Source organism: Phyllostomus discolor, chromosome 2 (assembly GCF_004126475.2).
Source record: "Phyllostomus discolor isolate MPI-MPIP mPhyDis1 chromosome 2, mPhyDis1.pri.v3, whole genome shotgun sequence".
In the NCBI taxonomy this organism is placed as follows: Eukaryota; Metazoa; Chordata; class Mammalia; order Chiroptera; family Phyllostomidae; genus Phyllostomus; species Phyllostomus discolor.
Window position 1 is genome coordinate 56,497,353 of NC_040904.2, and position 20,232 is coordinate 56,517,584.

Below are 20,232 nucleotides of genomic sequence, written 5' to 3' on the forward strand. Positions count from 1 at the left end.
GTTGAATCTTTTTGACAATTGACTTCAAGACAAATTACTCATTTATTCTAGTATATTTAAAATACAGATACATTTTTTTTATTTTAGTCTTTGTTCAAGTACAGTTTTCTCCCTTTTACTCCCATTCCAGCCCACCCACCCAACCCTCCCCACTTCCCTCCCATTATCACCCTCCCCTAGTTTTTGTCCATGTGTCCTTTAAATTTGTTCCTGTAAACCCTACCCATTCTCCCCTGAAATTCCCTCTTCTCTCCCCTCTGGTCACTGTCAGTCTGTCCTCTATTTCAGTGACTTTGTTTATATTTTGCTTTTTCTTTGTTTTGTTGTTTAAGTTCCTGTTAAAGGTGAGATCATATGGTATTTGTCTTTCACTGCCTGGCTTGTTTCGCTTAGCATAATGCTTTCCAGCTCCATCCAAGCTGTTGCAAAGGGCAGGAGTTCCTTCTTTCTTTCTGCTGCATAGAATTCCATTGTGTAAATGTACCATAGTTTTTTGATCCATTCATTTACTGATGGGCATCTAGGCTGCTTCCAGCATCTAGCTATTGTAAATTGTGCTGCTATGAACATCGGGGTGCAAAGGTTCTTTTGTATTGGTGTTTTAATGTTCTTAGGATATAGTTCCAGCAATGGAACTGCTGGGTCAAAAGGCAGATCCATTTTTAGTTTTCTGAGGAAGTTCCATACTGCTTTCCATAGTGGTAAAATATACAAATAAAATTAATGCCTATTTTTTAAAGCTACATGATTATAGCTTACACTTTTTCCTAAGAGTTTACTAAATGCAATTCTGTCCTATAGCCAGAAAATTCTCAATACTATAATCAGAAGATCTGGATCCATACTGCCTTTCCTTTAACAATTGAATGTCTTTTGAAGAAATCACTTAAATTGGGGGAACATGGAATTTCTCACTCACAATTCTGAAATAGTGACGCACTATCTAGTGTTGTTAAGGGCATCACATAATATAATATGAGAAAATGCTTTGTCAGCTATACAATGCACTGTGGATTTTAAACTGATAAAGTTTGTTCAGAGTAGTAAGATAGCAGTTACTTAAAATTACATGTCTATAGTTATACATATCAAACAAGGTTGTTTCATTATTCATAATTTATTATAACTTACATTACACTTTTCTGTCAGTACCTTACCTACCTCCTGAATTCAGGTAGCGTTTCCCAATGTGCACAACGGGATACTTGTCTGCCAGTCTTTTATCTGGCCACAAAATCCCATCTGCTGCAAAGACCACTTTGTGATTTGACTTTTGGAACTTCCTTAGAACTTCTTCTGGACCACCAGCAAATATGACATCAAAGCTGTTTAGTGAGAGAGAAAAAAGTTTTAAAATACAAAAACAAAATAGACTTCTTAGAATTTAGACACATAAATCAAGAAGCAGTCTCTGATAAAAGTCAGAATTCAGAATCCAACACAAGATTAACACCAACTACTTACAGAGTACACCAATATTCCCTCAATTTAAATTACATGAATTCTATTAAGTTATTAGTGTTTGTATTACATTGAAAAATGGAGTCCAAATAAAAGACAGATTTTCGTTAGTACTAGTCTTACTATTTTTTTCAGTAATCACTTATTCACCTATCAGAATTCTAAAACAGTCTTGAAATGTTAAAAAGTCAGTAACTTGCTATCTAATATAACAATCTAGACACAATCTTCAATAGAAGTTACCATTGTTAACTGCCTAATGTTTTGATTTAATTTGTAACCATCCATAATAATTTCTGAAGATTTCATTGCTTTAAAAAAACGTGGCCAGCTACTAAGTGTCATCAATATTTATATGTATTTTCATCACAATTTAGCCTGAAATCCTAAAATAAAGTGTATAGATAAGTACATCATTTTAAAGCTCAATAAACTTAAAAAATGTAAAAATTGACACCTTAGTTTAATGTTTATAGTTCCACTGATCTTTCTGGAAACTTTATTCTTCATAGTCTATTCACAGAATCACATGACTTAACAAAATATGAAATATAAAAGCCACTATCTAATATATTTACATTCTGTAATAAGTTCTATATTCTTACTACAACCAAAGATTCTTCTGCATTTTGGGGGGGGGGGGGTTGTTTTGTTTTTGTTTTTGTTTTTTTGCATCAGAGTACCTCAAGACCAAAGGTTTTCAAATATAATGTAATAATTCAACACCCTAGGTAACAAACAATAAAACAAACTACTGCTCCTGAATACAGCACCAGGTCTTCCTCACGTCAACAGTCCAGAGGTACTGCTGTGGCCTCTCATGAAAGAGTAGGGAGGCTGCTCCACAGGCCTCTCCCAGCCAGGTTTGCTCTCCAGGAGCTTGTTAATACTCGAGGATAGTAGTAAAGCACTAAGCAACATTTAATAACTTTCTACATATGAACTATGTTATTAAGAAATTTACACTTTCTCATCTCCATAAGAGTAGAAACTCCATAAAATTGTTTAAAACTCCTTTAGCAAGAACAGTGTAAGTTTATATTGTATTAATACTTATGGCAGAGACACAGGTACCCCCACCCACACCATGTACATTCTCAAGCCTTTATTTTAATAACAGAATCTCTCGTGTTACCTACCTGGGCACATGGCCATCCTGATAAAGATACTCTGAAGCTAGCTATGGCCACATGACTATGTCTGTCCAATGAACTGTGAGTGGAACTGGTGTGCGCCCATAATCTCCAGGTGCTTTAAAAAGGAAATTGCCTGCCTTCTGCTTCCTCTCTCTCTCTCCTTCCCCTTCATGGTGAACCAGACCTTACAAAATACATGACATACCCACCCTCACCATATAGTCCACTTCTGAACTTAAAAAAAAAATGAGGATAAAACGTTGTTCATGTGCAACTAAATGTAGTAATTATGCCTAGCCAATTTTTTCTTTAATAGTAAAAATAGGGCTGGGATCAGGGGCATTCACTATTCCTTTTTATTTTAAATTAAATTTCATTTAAAATTATTCTAAATGATTTAAATGTTATCATCCATCTTTATTTCAGTTACAGAAAAATAGCAATTCAAAATTAAAACATATATATGTATTTATATTTTGATAAATAGTTTTTCCTTTATTCCAGGATCAACAGCCAAGAAATTATTAGTACTATTAAAACATAATCGTAAAGTGACCTGTGATAATACAATTTGAAGTCTGCTGGATGGGTTTCTAATCCCAGCTCTGCCACTTGCTATCTATGTAACCTTAGACAAGTTAGTTACTTAAATTCTTATCCTTTAGTTCTTTATGTATAAAATGGCAGAGAAAGTTGTACCTATCTTATTAAATTATTATAAAAATAAATAAAATTAAAAACAACATATTAAAACAATAAAGTTAACAAAAATTAATATTATTATTATTAGACAAAAGGTACTGAAGTAAAAGGAGAGACAGGAGAAAAAGTTTCCTTTGAGTTTACACTAATCTATAATTTAAAATAATTTTATTTTTAGCCAGATACACATTTTCAGATAAATTTTAAGTCAGAATAGATGTGTTCTAACTAAAACCTCAAACTAATTTTCCCTTTTTTTGTTTTTTTTTTAAAATCCTCACCCAAGGACATGGTTCTGTTGATCTGAGAGAGACAGGAAGGGAGGGGGAAGAGAGAGAGAGAGAGAGAGAAACACAGATGTGAGAGAGAAACATCTATCAGCTGCCTCCTGCATGAGCCCCAATCGGGGCTGGGGCCTGCAACTTTCTGGTGTACAGGATGATGCTCCACCCAACTGAGACACCCGACCAGGGCTTCCCTGACTGTTTACATAAAAAACTTATGAAAAAATAATATTTACATAAATATATTAAGTTTCTCTTTTTCTTAACAAGTGATTTCCTCAGCATGACCACTTCCAAATTCTCCCTAAGATAATCTTATCTTTCTAAGAAGGAATTTTCCTCAAGACTCTAGTTGTTGACATATTTAATATTGAAGATTAGGAAACAGACTAGTTTTATGGGTAATTGAGCCGGCAGAGGCAAGGCAAACAAACCAAACCATCTGGGACTGCGACTGCCAGATGGGCTGCAGCGGAACCCTGACATGTCGTCTGGAGCCAGAAAAAAGGGCCGACTGTGTCAGAGAATCATGCGATTGGAGACTGGGGCCAGCCAAACTGATTTTAAAATGTTGCAGGTAGCATCACGTTCAAAGTTATTAAAGCACATTTGGGAAATGAACATTTTCTGTCTTTGTAACCCTAGTGAAGGACACGATATCTACACAGTAAGTATATATCTCAAACTATTACCAGAAGTGAATGACCTAAAAAGGAGCAGTTGTGGCAACTTTTACAATGTAGTATTTCATAAGAATGCATTACCTATATAACAAAAAGTGATGTTTTTAAAGCAAACCGTGAAGACAAAAATTTTCTTCACATAATTCAAGTGAAAATTTGATTTTTTTAAGGTTGCTAAAATATTTCTATTTTATTATAGTGCTGTTGTTATTTCTGTGTTTAGGTACTTCAGAAAATTTACTAGCATCAATTTAAAACTTTTCAAAGTTTTCCTACTTAAAGCTTTTTGAAAACAAAAACCCAAATGGTTTTTTTTATGCATAAAGGTCATAAAAATAATTCTCATAGGAACTTAGTCCACCTAATATGAAGAACAAAATAAAACTTTCCACAGTTAACTGGCAAATATTCTGGGTCCTGCAAAACCCCTGAAGTTCCACCTCATGTGGGATGTTGAGTTCTCCCCCAGATTGGTCAGTGTTCTATCTCCCACAGGTCACTGAAACTTTTACAACCATTTGTCATTAGGCCTTCCCTGTTTCCATGGCAACAGTAACCATGCAGTCATCCAAACTGCAAATCTTTCATGTAACCTTGATCAACCCTTTCCATGGCCTCCTCTCATCAAATCTTTAGCCAAATCATACTGATTCCATGCACTTAATCTATTTAGTATTCAACTCCTCTCCACTCCCGCTAGAAGACCCTGGACCAGCTCAATTCAAAAAGCTTCCACATTACCATCTCCTCCATCACTAGCAAAACTGCGACCTCTCCTGAAAACCATTCCGTGCCAGTCCCCAGACTGGACCAGTGGTTCTCAATGGGCTATGTGGTCTCTGTTGCAATGACTCAACTCTGCTCTTGTGACACAAAAACAGCCACAGGAAACACATAAGCAAGTGGCATAGCTGTGTTCCAGTAAAACTACTTACAAAAACAGGCACTGGGCCGGACCAGAGTTTACCCTCCCTGCCCTATAGAACAGTCTAAATGAATCAGCCTCACATTAAAAACTCCCCATTAAATGACCTGTTCAGAAGCCAAACTAAATTGTTTGATCTGTCACCATAGCTTTACTCATGTTGCTTCGTTTTCTGTGTATTAGCATGTCTTTTCGCAGTCAGGTCCAAACCATTCAACCTCAAGTCAATTTGAAATGTCACCTCCTCTTCAAATCCATACTTCATCAGCATAAACGAAAAAGATCGCTTGCTTCCTCTTCATTCCCACAGCTCTTTTCCTCTCCCCTTTCATGAAACACTCTATTTTCTGCTTTTTGTGCTGAGACCAGACCGCATGTTCTCCTTTGGTAAGCCAGACCCACACCTTTATTCCCCTGTGTGCCCCTCGGGCCTTGTATTTTGAAGACAGTCAATAGGTATTTGTTGAACAAGTGAATGAATAAGTGAATCCCAAGTTCCAACACGTTCTTCATCATCTCTGATATAAACTTAAGCTCATGTAAACTATTAGTGGCTAGAGTTTAAAAGTTTATAGTCTAATGAAACTGAAGCACACAAGTAGCCACACACCTTGTAATACTGTCTTTAATCAAGTCTTCACCTTAAATACCTATCAATTGGGTTGGCTAAAAAGTTCATTTTGTTTCTGTCTATAAAATACCATAAAAGACATATTTTTCATTTTCACCAATAACTGTATTGATTTGGATATTTTGAGAATGTCGGCTATCTTCTGCATGGTATAATGTTGATTGTTCTCACTTAATATCTTGACTTGATCACAATCAACTTCAATTGGCCTACCCAACCCTGGAGCATAGTTCAGCAAATCTCCAGCACAAAACTTCACAAACCACTTTAACATGTTCAGATCAGTCACAGCACCTTCTTCATATACTGCACAAATCTTTATTTGCATTTCAGTTGCATTTTTACCTTGCTTGAAATAATAAAACACAATATGCCAAAAACGTCACTTATTTTCTTCCATCTTCAATATTAAAATGGCTACACAAAAATTCACCAATTTGGTGTTTTTTAAATGCACACTGATATGACAGTTGTCACAATACATTTTAACAATGTTGTTTCAATGAAGTTAAAGTCAACTAAGCGCTCCTAGAGCCATCTTATGGGAAAAAAATAAGTGAACTTTTTAGCCAACCCAATATTTCCATAAACTAATATTATGGAACTACCCCTACCCCAAAAAACAGTTGAAAATGTCCACCCAGTTGAACCTGTAGAATAAATCACAATAAAATCACAATGGAAATGATTAGATTATTGTAGGGGTTTTGGAGGAAGCAGAGGGATATCAGCTTGTATAAAACAGCAACTATTTTTAAAATGAAATACTACTGAGAGGATTTTCCTCCAAATGGAATATAATCTTGTTTCCTGAATACAGGAGCCTTACAGGGGCCAAGAATAGGTAGAAGTTTAGGAGGACAGGGTCTAGTTGGAGGGCCATTTCCTGCAGACTGTTTTCTGAGAGTGGCCTAGTGTTGGCGTGACAGCCAGCAGAGCAGCAGCCAAGGAGAGAAGGGTGGGCAGACAGCAAACTGCAGCCCCGCTGGCTACCTGAGGGCCGTGAGTCATGTCCCCTGTTGCTGGGTTGGCCTCTTTATAAATAAATGGTTAATAGATGGTTAATGAATGAAAATCTCCCCTTAGTTTTAAAATGATAGTTAAATTTAATCTCTGCAACATTAGTACTTTCAAATCTGACACATATTTAGTGCACAATAAGTATTCATTGAGTCAAGAAATCAAGAAACCTTTTTTAAATCCCCCAAATATATTACGATGTAGCCAAGCATTCCAGATACCTCATATAGAAAGCTATGGATAGAAAAATGTATCCAGAGAGCAAGATTTCTATCCTAGTCAGCCCCCCATATTTTGCACTTAATAGATACTTAATACATGTTTACTCAAAAAAACTAAATTCACGGAGTAAACAATCTAGTTTTAGGGAAAAAATATATATACATATGTATGTATGTATATATACATACACACATAAAATACATAAATTAATGTCATACAAGAGTACCCTATATCAATCTCCATATACAGAAACAACCAGTGTTTCTTGGGCATAAAATCTGCTTCTTCCTCATTTCAACATACCTACTAACACTCAATAAAATTATCAAGAACATTTGTACAATCTGAAAAGAGGCGTCATTCATTTACTATATACTTTCTAAGCATATTTCACTATACTGAATGAGCCAAAAGGCAGTGCAATATATTTAAGTGACAGCTAATGAGTCAATCTTTCATTCAAAAAAAATCAGTATAGAAATTGAGAACTTTGATGTGTTTTGACTTTCTTTTATCCTAATATAACAAAATGTTGTCCATCACCAATGACTAGGTTCTTTAAATCTGCACACTTAAACTGCCATCACTGCCAGGATGTAGGAGTCCATCAAATAAACCTGCCACAGTTTGTTAAAATTGCAGCCATCATACTTGAAAATCTCTTCTTTCAGAACATTTTTACTCTGCCTTTTGTATAGACAATGTAAAACAATATAAAATGTAGGCATACTGGGTATGTAATCTGAATTATGAAGGGCATAAAATGTTTATTTCATAGAATAAAATAAGATAGGATTTGTTTAGCTATAGAATTAACCTATAAATTATAGTAGGACAATATCAAAATCATAAAAATATTCTCACAATTAGAAAAATGATACAATAATCTTTCACAATATTCTACAAGTAACTCAAAAGAGATTATGTCAATATTCAAATTTTTGGAAAGCATACATCTTTCTTCTAAATTACATTTATTCAGTTTTGTTTGCAACATTAGTACACTATGAGAATTCCTTGAGGGTGGGATCTGTGTTTACCTCATTTCCTGTAGTGTTAGGTTCAACACCTAGTTCGCAGTGTGCGCTCAAGACACACACACCAAATACAAAGTGAGAAATCTGTTCGCTGGTCTCACTTCTCAAGCCAAGTAGCACTTAATTAGAAGCCAAAAGAAACACGCATCAGCTCACATATGAAAGAGCAGAACCAAGAGCATCGTTTTCATAGTTTCTAATACAAATTCAATTTTTTTAAATAACTTTAGTCTTTGAGACTTAGAAATTTTCAATGTTTTCCTGCTTTTGTGAGTCATTTCATTTCTCCAAATAAATGAAGAACAACAATCTTTTAAAACAGTTTCAAAGCATCCACCTTATTTCTCCCTCTTGAAAGTTCTGTTTCTCCCCCTTTTAATGCAATTTACTGTTACCTAATATTTACTGGTTCCTTGATAATTAACCTGACAATATGTAGCTTAGACAGAGTCCCCAGATTCACTGTCTGAAACATACAATTATAATTCAATTTGATAAGTGAACAGAAGCTAGTAATAATGGATCCAAGTGAAAAGGCATACACACTAACAGCAAAGATTTGTGTGACTAAGATTTTCAGCCAGTATTTATTTATCCTAGATCAGTCTCCCAAACTAGGGTCAACTATAAAACTACTCTAATAGTGGTTTTATTTCATAATCATGTTAATTCTACATTAACTTTTTTATTGTAATATTGACTACCATTCTAGTTTAAGTGACATTCTAGTGGTCTTTCTTACTGCTATCATTAGTTAGCAATAGCTATAAACTACAAAATCATTTTAGTCATGTTTAAATCATCTTTAAACATGTACCTAAATGCACCAGGAGTGTCTATATACCAAAATGGGTAGATGTTTTCATAAAGGAAATATGCCTTTTGATGAGGCTAATAACCACCCCCGAATATGCCTTTCAGATATTTCCCAAATTGGGAAGCTTTCAAAGTGGAGGGCATATTTGCATTCTGATTAATGACAGAGTATTTAGTGCTGCCAGAAAAATATAAATTTCTGCTCAGTCCAAATTCACATTCAAATAATTGTACCAAATTTATTTCAACTACTTTTCTTCTAAATAATTTAAAGTACAAAATAAAAAGAACTAAACAAATAACCAAAGTTTTCTTTTTTAACTTTTTAAAAAATCCTCGCCAAAGGATATGCTCATTGATTTTAGAGAGAGAGGAAGGGAAAGAAAGAAAAAGGGAGAGATGAGAGAGATAGACATCAGCTGCCTCCCGTCCATACCTGACCACGGATCTAACCTACAATTTAGGTATGTGCCCTGACTGGGAATGGAACACACAACCTTTAGTTGGTATACCATATGACACTGAAACCAACTGAGCAACCCAGCCAGGGCAATAACCAAAGTTTTTTTGGTGTTTTTTTTTTTTTTTCTTACATAATAGTGGAGAGGGTATGTGTCTGCCTCCCACCCTTCCCCACCCAGCACCCTGCTTTGGAGAGAATGGGAGCTTCTGGGTGTAAGGGTAAAGGAGAGAGAAAGAGAGGGAGAGAAACATCAATGTGTGGTTACTTCACACATGGCCCCCACTGGGGACCTGGCCTGCAACCCAGGCATGTACCCTGGCTGGTAATCAAACCGGCAACAATTTGGCTCACAGCCCGTGCTCAATCCACTGAGCTACACCAGCCAGGGCACAATAACCAAAGTTTTTATTAGACATTTATCTAATACCCAAAAGGTGTATTCCACATGTTTATTTTAGGATCTGGACTCTGCCAGTTTATATTTTTCTGTACTCATCACAGAATAAGTTTGTGGGGACATTCAGTATCCATCTGTTTACTCACATCTAGTCAAACACTGCTTGTTACACATTGGCCCACACGATTCTAAAAAAAAAAAAAAGCTTTGCCATTACATAATAATTAGGTCAATCGGTCATCAATGTGACTAGAGTAAAAGAAATATATGTTTTGGAAGATAATTCTAAACAAATATGTATTTTAACAAATAAAATTGTGTTCAAATTAATTACAAAAGCCTATGTAAATGAGTTAGAGGGATCATTCTGGGGTACTGGAAATATTTTAAAATTGAATACTGATGATAATTGCACAACTCTGTAAATTTGCTAAAAATTATTAAATTTAACACTTAAGTGTATATCATGATATATAAATTATACCTCAATAAAGTTATTTTAAAGAAGCCTATGTAAGCCATTCAGTATATAAATCTTTGTATTTTTCTATATACTGGAAACCCATGCTTCCCTAAAACTATTACAGTTGACTGGTCCCTAAAAAATCACATAAGAAATAGGAATTTGTTTAATTTATTAAAATTAATATATTCTGAATTCTAACCTTAACCAGATGTAAACTTAATTAGGAGATTAGCAATTCTGTATAGAATTCTGATAGATGAGTATCCTATTTCGAATAATTTACAAACAACCTAATTCGTATCTCTATAATTTTCAATTGTATTGATCACTCTGCACATGATACTTTTTAAAAAGGGTGTTGTTTAAAAAAAAGAGAGGGGGGGAATAAAGTTCTAAAGTGGTACCAGTTGTCCAACCCTCTTTTCCTTGGTTACCTTCTCGTTATCACTAGGTTTTTCCAGGACAGACAAGATGGGTGATAAAGAAAAGGTTAATGATTGGTCTTAGGAAAAGGCTTGGCAGAGGTTAGGCTGCATGTTTTCAGTTAGCTGACTGTTCTCACAGAGGGAGTTGTCAGAAATTTTGTCTGTTTGACAAAACAGTCACTGATATAGTGAACCAAACACTAACAGAGCCTGGCACACACTGGCCTACCATTAAAATTTCACCACTGTATTTTTTATCAAGCTGAGTCTTAAAGTATCATTTAAATACACAAATACAACCTCAAGCAGTCTTTAGATACCTCTGTTTCTCTTTCCTCATTAGAAACAAATTGGCTCCTTATTAAATCAGTTTCTTCCAAGACTAAATCTTAGATGAGGGTGTTAGGACAGGGCACGGATAAAGATAGAGGGAAAGTTCTTCCTAAAACCATCACTGGCTAATATGCGTCAGGTAACTTTTACGAGGATAATCTGCCTCAAGGTCAAAATTAAAACCTACATGTGGTAAATTCAAACTGACCAAAATGACTGAAGTCCATAGTAATTTCAAACCTAAATGTACTTAATATTTAATCTAAACACTTCTTATAAGCTTTCTACTATTTTAGCAAGGGTAAAAATATATTTAATAATAGAGCCTGTAGAAAAATTCTCAATACACAGCTAACCAGCTATACCACAACTCATATTTGCAAGAATAAGTAACTAACTATAAGCAGAACTTACTTTTCTGTCATAGGATTTATAAGGAAAATTTTAGAGATGCAAGTATATGGACACTTTCAAAGCTTTTTAAGTGTTGATCGCCCCAAGAATTTAAGTCTATTTTCATTTGAAAAGTTATGCCTTCATTATTTACAAATTTGCATAAAAAGGATTCATCTTATTTTCATCTGCAATAATGTATGGTTTTAGACCTTCAAACTGAGGGAGAGATATAAGGAAACTTTCCTACATTAGAGAAGAAAATGCAAGGGGATTTCAAATGAGCAATCAATGACCAGCACATAGAATTAAAAAGGCAGAGAAATGAAGAAGGCACCAACCACTAATGACTCATGACAACATGACATTATTAAAAACATGTCAGTAAAAGGGAGAAAACTGTACTTGAACAATGATTAAAAAAAAACATGTCAGAAGGTAAAGAAAGACAGACAGCAGACACTCAAATTTAAGTAGAAGTAAGGTGGAGTAGTATACAAAAAGATATTTATACACTATAAAAGATATTTATATATCTTTCTTAATAAATACAGGTTTTCATATTTCTCATTTATAACTTTACATGATCTATCTGCTCTTGGTTAAACAGAATCCTGAGTTACTCTCAGGAAATCTCAACATGATCTTTACTCCATCTCTGAATCAAGATTAAAGCATTAATTTCAGAAATATATTAGTTCATGTCATGTTTTCTCATTGGTGGTTATGATAATTCATCAAAATTGATCACATTATATTACTATGTCAGAACGTGGTTTATGAGTAAAACTACTTTTAAAAATAATGATTTCTTGTGAATAATGTAATTTAATATATAACCTATATATATGAATTTCAACTCTTTTTAAAAATAATTTAATATAGATTTAAAAAGCCACAGGTTATTTCTTACCATTCAGTAAACAAGACAACCAGATCCTCTTGATTGGCATAATGTTCCATAACTTCCTTCATTAATCTCACTTTTTGGCCTCCTCCAATACTATTAATTCCATCACCTCCTCTCCACTCTTCTCCTTGGCCAAGGACCTATAAATAAAATCAACATTTCATCCCTGAGCAAAATTCAAGTGACAGTATCATAAAATCTGGAAGTCATCAGCAACTTGTAATACTTGTAGAGTATTACACAGTAACCACCTTTAAACATTTCACTAAATCATAACACTAAAAAGAAGAAAACTTGATACCTAGGTCAGGTCATAATTTTTAAATATTATCCACCCCATAAAATGCTATTTCCAATGTTACCATTTCAAAAGTAGAGTCTAATCTGGCAGACAGCTGGGGGGAGAGGTGGTTGCAGAAAGTATTTCTCATATGTTATTTCTATTTGTTCAGATTAAAAAGAAAAGGAACAAAGTTTCCATAACACTTCCAATCGGATGGCAAACCTGTATGATGAACACCGAAAGCCCTGGAGGCTCAGTGACTCCTGATGGAGCCTTAAGCAATTTTCCTACTGAACCAAAATGGGTTGTTCAGGGAAACACAGGGAGTAGCAAGTCAAACATCACCTTCTTTACTTCATACACAACCCTCAAAAGCTTCATAGTAATTCATTCCATGCAAGAAACTGCCTAAGCACAATTAATTGGAACTAAACTTGGAGATGTTCTTATCACTGTCTACTTTCGCCTCAGCATCTCCCACCTGAGTTAAAGGTATACGGTGACACACCTGGCTGTGAGGGAGCAGGAAGCATATGTCCTCCACACCCAACATAGACTTGAATAACTCTTTCATCAGAAGAAAGTCTGAAGTTCCCAAAATAATGATATACTTGGAAATTTATAAAATTAAGCAATAATGAAAATAAAAATCATTAGAAATTGATAAAATAAACTTAGAAAATAAATTATTAGTTTCAAATTTTGCTTAAATTTTGAGCCAAATAGAAATCTGGCTGGCAAAACCTACCTCTCCAGGTATCACTTCATGAAGGGTAGAAGAAAAGGCTAAGCAAGGAAACTCAAACTGATGTGAACCTGGATTCATACTAGGGCTAGTCAGTATGTATACTAGTTTTTGCCCTAAAAAGTGGCCTCCTCTGGCCCTAGGGTTTATTACACTTCCACTTCCATTTCACAACCCTCCTGGACTTCTCCAATACTGCAGTAATACCGGGCCCAGGGCACCCGAGAGCCTTTCTGTACAGTGCACTATACTAGGCTCAATTCTCCATTTTCCTTGCACTCTATCAGTGTGCCAAACTGGGGCTTGTATCTGAATCACACAGAGGACTTGTTAAAACACAAGACTGCCGCATCTTGCTCCCAGAGCCTGTGATTCAGCAGGCCTGGGGTGGGGTCTGGGGATCTGCATTTCCATTTCCCAGATAATGCTGATGCATTTTGAGAGCCACTGAATTTTATAAGGGGAAGGTGGCAGGAGGATAAAAAATGCCAGGTGGTCCAACAGGACTGGGGTCCAAGAGTTCATGTTATAGCTCCGTACCCTGGGGCAAGTTTTCCTCACCGATAAACAAAGCATCTTAAGAGTTCATATAATGAATCAATAGTATACCATATATGAGGTCTGTCCAAAAGGTATCCAGCCATGTAATATGAAAAATAGACAAATTTATTGAAGAAAGTACAAGAAACATTGTACATAGGACAATGATGCCTCAGTCTCCTTCAAAGTAGGCACCTTGGGACCTCACACAGTTCTCTCACAGGCCTCGGCTGCCCGGCCATATCTTCCTGAATCTCATCACCACTCTGAAATCTCTTCCCTTTCAAAGGTAATTTTAGTTTGGGGAAAACTCGGAAATCACAGAATAGCGCAAAATCTGTGCTAGAGCAGACCTGAGTCACCTGGGTGATTTGATGTTTCACCAAAAAACTGCATGAGGTGTGATGCATGAGCAGGCGTGTTGTGGCAATGAAGCTGCCTATCACCACTTGCCCATAGCCGTAGCCTTCTGAATCATTCAAATAGTTTCCGTGGAGGAATGTTCAAGGTTAACGCAAAATTTGATGCAGATTCATTGCTCTACTACCTCAGTCATTTTGAATGCAATGGCCACACAGTCCACATACTCACTCGATGGTGTCTACCACCCCCACTGACTAGTACAGCACAGTCATCATTGTTCACACATGCCCATTCCAGTCCACTCTCCTCAGCTTCCCGGTTACATCCATGTCATGCAAACTGTTCTCATTATATTAACAAAGGCTGGACTTTTTCCAGACAGACCTCTATACCATATATAAAGTTCCTAACACAGTGACTCACACATAGGACACTCCTTGCTCTCCTCAGTCTGAACTCTAAAGACTGCCCTCATTGGATTTCAGCATTATTTTACCCTGATTTTTGTGTTACTCCCATTGTGCTTCCTGTCAGTGTATACTATTGTATTTCTCTTCTATCCTAACAAATTCATATTTTTCATTTATCCTGTATTAAACACGTAGTTGTTAACACTGGCTCTCTTTCCCAGCAAAGTTCAGCCTCTTTAATAGGTATTCTATCTTAACCTAGTCTTCCAGTGGTAGCAAATTCTACTTTCTTTCTATATTACGTACTAGAACAGCTCAGTTTTTTCCTAGGTGAAGCTGCCCCCTACCTCCACTTTGTAAGGGTTTTTTTCCCTGTAAATGGGTTAATTTGTGTAGTTTCCTATATGAGATTCCTCCCTATTTTCTCTTATTTGTGGGGAGAAAAAAAAAAGCCTTGCTGAAAGGCCCTTATTTATATTAAATAAATAAGAAAAAAAAAAGCCTTTCACAGCTCACTTTACTAGCTCACCAAATTCCTCAGGTTTCTTCTGATCGTTTACCAATGAGGTATTCCCCTGAAGATGTCTTCTAAAACCTTTTTTTATATTTTTGTGTTTCCGAACTCCTCTAAAACAAATAAAAAACAGGAAAAGCAATTCTCCCCAATGGGACAGAAAGGCACCCCCTTTGTCACGTTTGCATTTCTCTGTAAGCAAAGTGACAGTATGGCAGACAAAAACGTTCCTGCCAAACCTCAGGTATGTTGTGCTCACACGCGACCCCCCGAAAGAAATATAAATATAAAAACACATAAATATATTTTTGTTATTTTATAAACATGTTTATACAAAGCATTAGCAAGTTTAAGAAAATATTGTCTGAGTGGCAGCATATTAATGAGGCCAAAATGTATCTTTAAAATGATCAAGTATATATAACTTGTAAAAGCAATTATGCAATCAAATTCACCTTCTTCTATGGATTGCAGATTGGGTTGCTGTTGTTATTACTGTTATAAAAATGTACTCTAGGCACATATTTTAATATCTTCATGAATTAAAGGTATGCCTTACCTTCACAGTATAATTGAAGTATTTGGCTGACTGCATAAACCGATGGAATCCATCACTTTCTTTCGTTGCTACAGTTATGACTAATAATTTATCTGCAAAGACAGAAGGAAATAATGTAAGATGGCTTCCCACAAAAGAAGTTAAATGCTCCCACTTTATAATCACCATGGTGATTCAAAACCTCATGCACTCATGGGAATACTCTGGTTTGTTAATATAAACAAGGATAAACAAAGAGCTGCTGAAAAAAAACAGGCAATTCAAGCTGGTGATACTACTGCCAAATGATGAACCATTGAATAAAAAATCATTTTAATGGTAAGAAAATGCTTTTATGTTTTTGGAAAAGCATGCTCTCAACAGAAAATTTCAACACTAAAAGAAACACTTCCATAAAATACACAACATTTTTATCTGTAAAGATAGTCTCTCCTAGATATTATCTGATCAACCAGCCTCATCGCCACCTGTAAATAATCACTGATGCATTACACACATCGGTGAGGTCTGGGAACACATTACACGTGCAAAAGAAAAGATCCAATCATTAGACTGGTCGTAGTTTTCTTAAAATAAACTATGATAAATTGGAAACAAGTATTTACAAACAGAATCCTAATTTTTTTCTTCCTATCAATGAATTGTTGTATAAGAAAAGTCTGTAAAAACAACATTTACATCACTTCAGTGTTTTGTTTTTACTTGTAAAGAATAAAAGGAACCAAAATCCACACTGCCCTAGTAAATACACAGTTTTTGGTCACAATTTTATTCTACTGGATTATTTTAAACCAACAAAAATACTCCCTCTTAATAGAGAAATAAATAGGTTTAAGGAGCCTTTTAAAAATACCTATAGAAGCTATCAAAGAAGATATTTATGAGGAAAAGACATGTTACAAACTGCATAAAAGAAACAACTACATCAACAAATGTCAAAGATGCTAGAACTTCTTTTTTAACCTGAGGATACAGTAGGACCAGTGGACTAAGAAAACAAAACTAACATTTTTTTTTTATATTCTAGACACTGGCACTAAGCTACATGATTTGATTCTCATTTGCCAGTTATAAATAAGAAAAAAGAATTCAGAAGGTCTTAAATGTCCCCTAAGCAATAGACAATCATTGAATATAGCATTAATGGATTATAGGAATCAATTAAAAACAATTTCAAATAATCCAAAATAATCATCAAAATTTGAAAATAATTAAAACTACAAAACATAAATATGTGCAGTACACATAGAGAAGTAATAAATTCAAACACTCATTAGTTAACCCAGAAAATGAAAACATTTCCATGAAGATAAACAACATTCTTAGATTTTTTTTCTCTTAAGAGGGATTTCTCGCATAATATTCACCATTATGAAAAATATTCAAGGAAAATTAAGTCATTTTTCATAAAGTTGTCAGACCCCAAGTAAGTATATTTTAAAAGTACTTTTTTCAATTAACTATTCTTTATTATTTAAAAAATTTTATTTGTAATTGGTTAACAGGGGTTAACAATTAAGAAAACCTGATGTGTTACCACTGACAAAAAAACTCAAAATAGTGAATGTCAGACTGTATTAATAAACTTAAAAACCATGCTTTATAAGGTATTTTTTCTCTATAATATAATGACCATTTAAAGGTAGATTTCTTATTTTTTTCTACATAAATCATAAGAATTAGCTACAAGTTTATATTTTAAGTGGATAGACTTTATGCTGACCATTTCCAGTATAAAATTAACAGCAAGGATTTCATCATCCTTAATAGGAAAAGTAATGTTGGCCAAACCCTCGGGCAGACATATACATGACCCAATCCAATGACTCAGAAGGTGGAACTAAAAATGTGTAGTCTGGCAATCTAAACAATTTTGTTAAATGAAGGTATGTTTAGTAACATTGTACTTGTATAAACACCTTTTTCCTCTCATCTGCTAACCAGCATCATTTCTGTAATGAGAAATAAATCCTACTCAACTAGGGGACAAAGAAGAAGAAAACGCTGACAAGCACGACCTAGGAGCTCTCTCCGACCAACTCAAGGGTCCAACTTGCTCACCATTTATGAAGTGCTCTTATCAAATATTTAACCTACATTTGATATGTACTTTAGATTTCACTAAAATGTACACTACAAACTTACCTAAAATGAAAAGGAATGGCAACTGACCCATAGCATCAATGGCAAATAAGAAAAAAGGAACAAAAAGTGTTACACTATATTAACAGAATTAAGAAATAATTCAACCAAAGGTAAATCATGAACTTCAGTTGGATCTCGATTTGAAAAACTATTGGCAAAACAGGACATTTAGAAGAAAATCAAGCTATCTGAACACTAATTGGAAATTTGTTGATATTAAGAAATTATTAATTTTTAACATGGTAATAACATTTTTTTAAGAGCCCTTATGATTTAGAGACAGATATTAAAGTATTTTCATAATGACAGGCTAAAGGGTTTGTGATTTGTTTACAATTTATGTGAGGTTAGATATAAGGCAATGAAGGAGGAGGGGTAAGGCAAATATTAAATAAGACTGGCCATGTATGATAACTATAAAAATGAGATTCCTTTTGCATGTTTGGAAATTCCTATAATTAAAAAAAGAAGTTCAACTTTATGCACAATCCCTTATCTTCCAACCAGAAAAATGACAAAAAATATTCAAAATGAAACTTCAATAGTCTAAATCACCCAAGGAAAGATGCCATAGATAGAAAACAGCAATCTTCTAAACAAACGAAGTTATAATTTAAACAGTTATGATGAGTACCTTATCTAGTGCATCCAGCTCAACTGAAATGACAAAGTGAGATGACAGGGGAATGGTTGAACAACAGGCACCCATCAAACACCACCAGCACCAATCTACAGTGGTTGGGAAACAGAAGCTCACCTGCAGCCCAATGCAACCTCCACAGCCACTGTCTGATTCTATTAGGCGAGCGATTAATACAGTTTGCACAAAAAAGAAACATGCAATGCATCTAGAGTGTGGTAGATTAGAACAAGCACTTACCCAAGAAAATCACGTCATAGAAAACAACAACAAAAAAAGGCACTTCTGTGATCATCTTTACAAAGTCCCACAAAATGTCTATCAGTATAGTAAAATTTAATAAATATTGAAATGGCTAACTATTTAGCTCTCTACAAAAATTCAGATGAACTTTTCCAAAAGTCAATAAGTTAATTTATTAAGAAAGGTCAAAACATGCTATGTCTTTCATGAATGCACTCACAGATGTGGTAGGAAAATGCACTGTTAGATTCATTATTTTTTCTTCAAATATTCGTTGATATAAGAGCAGAATTTATCAGTCGATGGTGCTGACCTAACTTTTCGTTTGAAGACAAATGATGGATTTAAAACAGGAAGTTTTTCTGCTCATTTATCCTGCTAAATGCTAAATTGGCACATAAAAACCATCTGGAACTCAGTCTTAATGACAGGGATTACATTAAGTAACTCAGCCCTAGCCCAGCTGCCTTGGGTCCTGCCACTGAGAAATAAATTTCCTATCTTCCCAAGAAACTTTCTCTACACAGAGTCAAACCAGTCCTTAATTACAAATTTGCAAATATCAAGAAAAATCATCCTACCACAGGAACTCTGAGTACACTGTTCTCATTCTGCAACTCACTCATTTTACAACCAGACATGGCCTTCATCTGTAAAGATCAGTGGCTCTCAACTTTACTGAAACATGTTTCCTTAAAATGGCCAGCAAATGCAGGGGCAGGAAACCCTTGCTGCAAAGAACGAATCGTAAATATTTTAGGCTTTGTTGGCCACATACACTTTCTGTCGCAATTTTCTTTTTTTTTTCCTTCTTCTTTCAAACGCTTTAAAACTGTTTTTTTTTTCTTTTTCAGTTTTCTGGCTGTTTGTACAAAAAATAGCCATGGGCTGGATTCGCCCTAGTGTCATAGTGTGCCACTGTGGTTGGCTGTGTGAACATGAAGACAAACTACCCGAGTGCAAACCCCAGCTCTACTACCATTTATTATTTGTCAGAAATTGGTCCGTTAAACTTTGTGTCTTATCTGTTTCTGACCTTTAATATGTGTGTAATAATAGCACCTACCTGACAGGTTTGCTATGATAGTTAAGTTGGTTAATATATGCAATGTAGCTAATACACTGTGAATTTGGTGTATTAAATAGTATCTTATCTTTCTCATTATTTCTACTCTAGATGCATGGAAAAGGGAGGTTGTAGTTGTGCAAATTTTAGCAGGTTGTATCTTTCTTTACCAGAATTATACACTCAAGAATCTAGTATCTCTTCCAACTCTCAATATTCTATGGTACTAGTAATGGTTTAAAAAAAACCCACTATGTAAAAATAGTTCAGCTTGAAGTTGTTCATTCAAATAATTTAGCAAATAACTAAATTACACTTTCTCAAATCTTTATATCTCTCTTCAACTCCAAGCAAGTTATATAAAACTAACTCAAATTACAATCATTATTAGCCCAGGCTTCTGCAGTAGTCTCCTAAACC

The 20,232-nt window shown here is 34.9% G+C and overlaps 1 protein-coding gene across 3 annotated transcripts in view; it reads right to left on the bottom strand.

Annotated features, from left to right (window-relative positions):
* PLOD2 (procollagen-lysine,2-oxoglutarate 5-dioxygenase 2) overlaps positions 1-20,232 on the bottom strand; it is a 91,750-nt gene that overhangs the window by 41,087 nt on the left and 30,431 nt on the right. For all 3 annotated transcript variants that reach the window (XM_028504437.2, XM_028504436.2, XM_036017882.1), the window contains exons 2-4: positions 15,719-15,810; positions 12,308-12,444; positions 1,162-1,325 (exon numbers count right to left, since the gene is read on the bottom strand). In XM_028504437.2, coding sequence (XP_028360238.1) covers positions 1,162-1,325; positions 12,308-12,444; positions 15,719-15,810 — 393 coding nt within the window. The remainder of the gene's footprint in view (positions 1-1,161; positions 1,326-12,307; positions 12,445-15,718; positions 15,811-20,232) is intronic.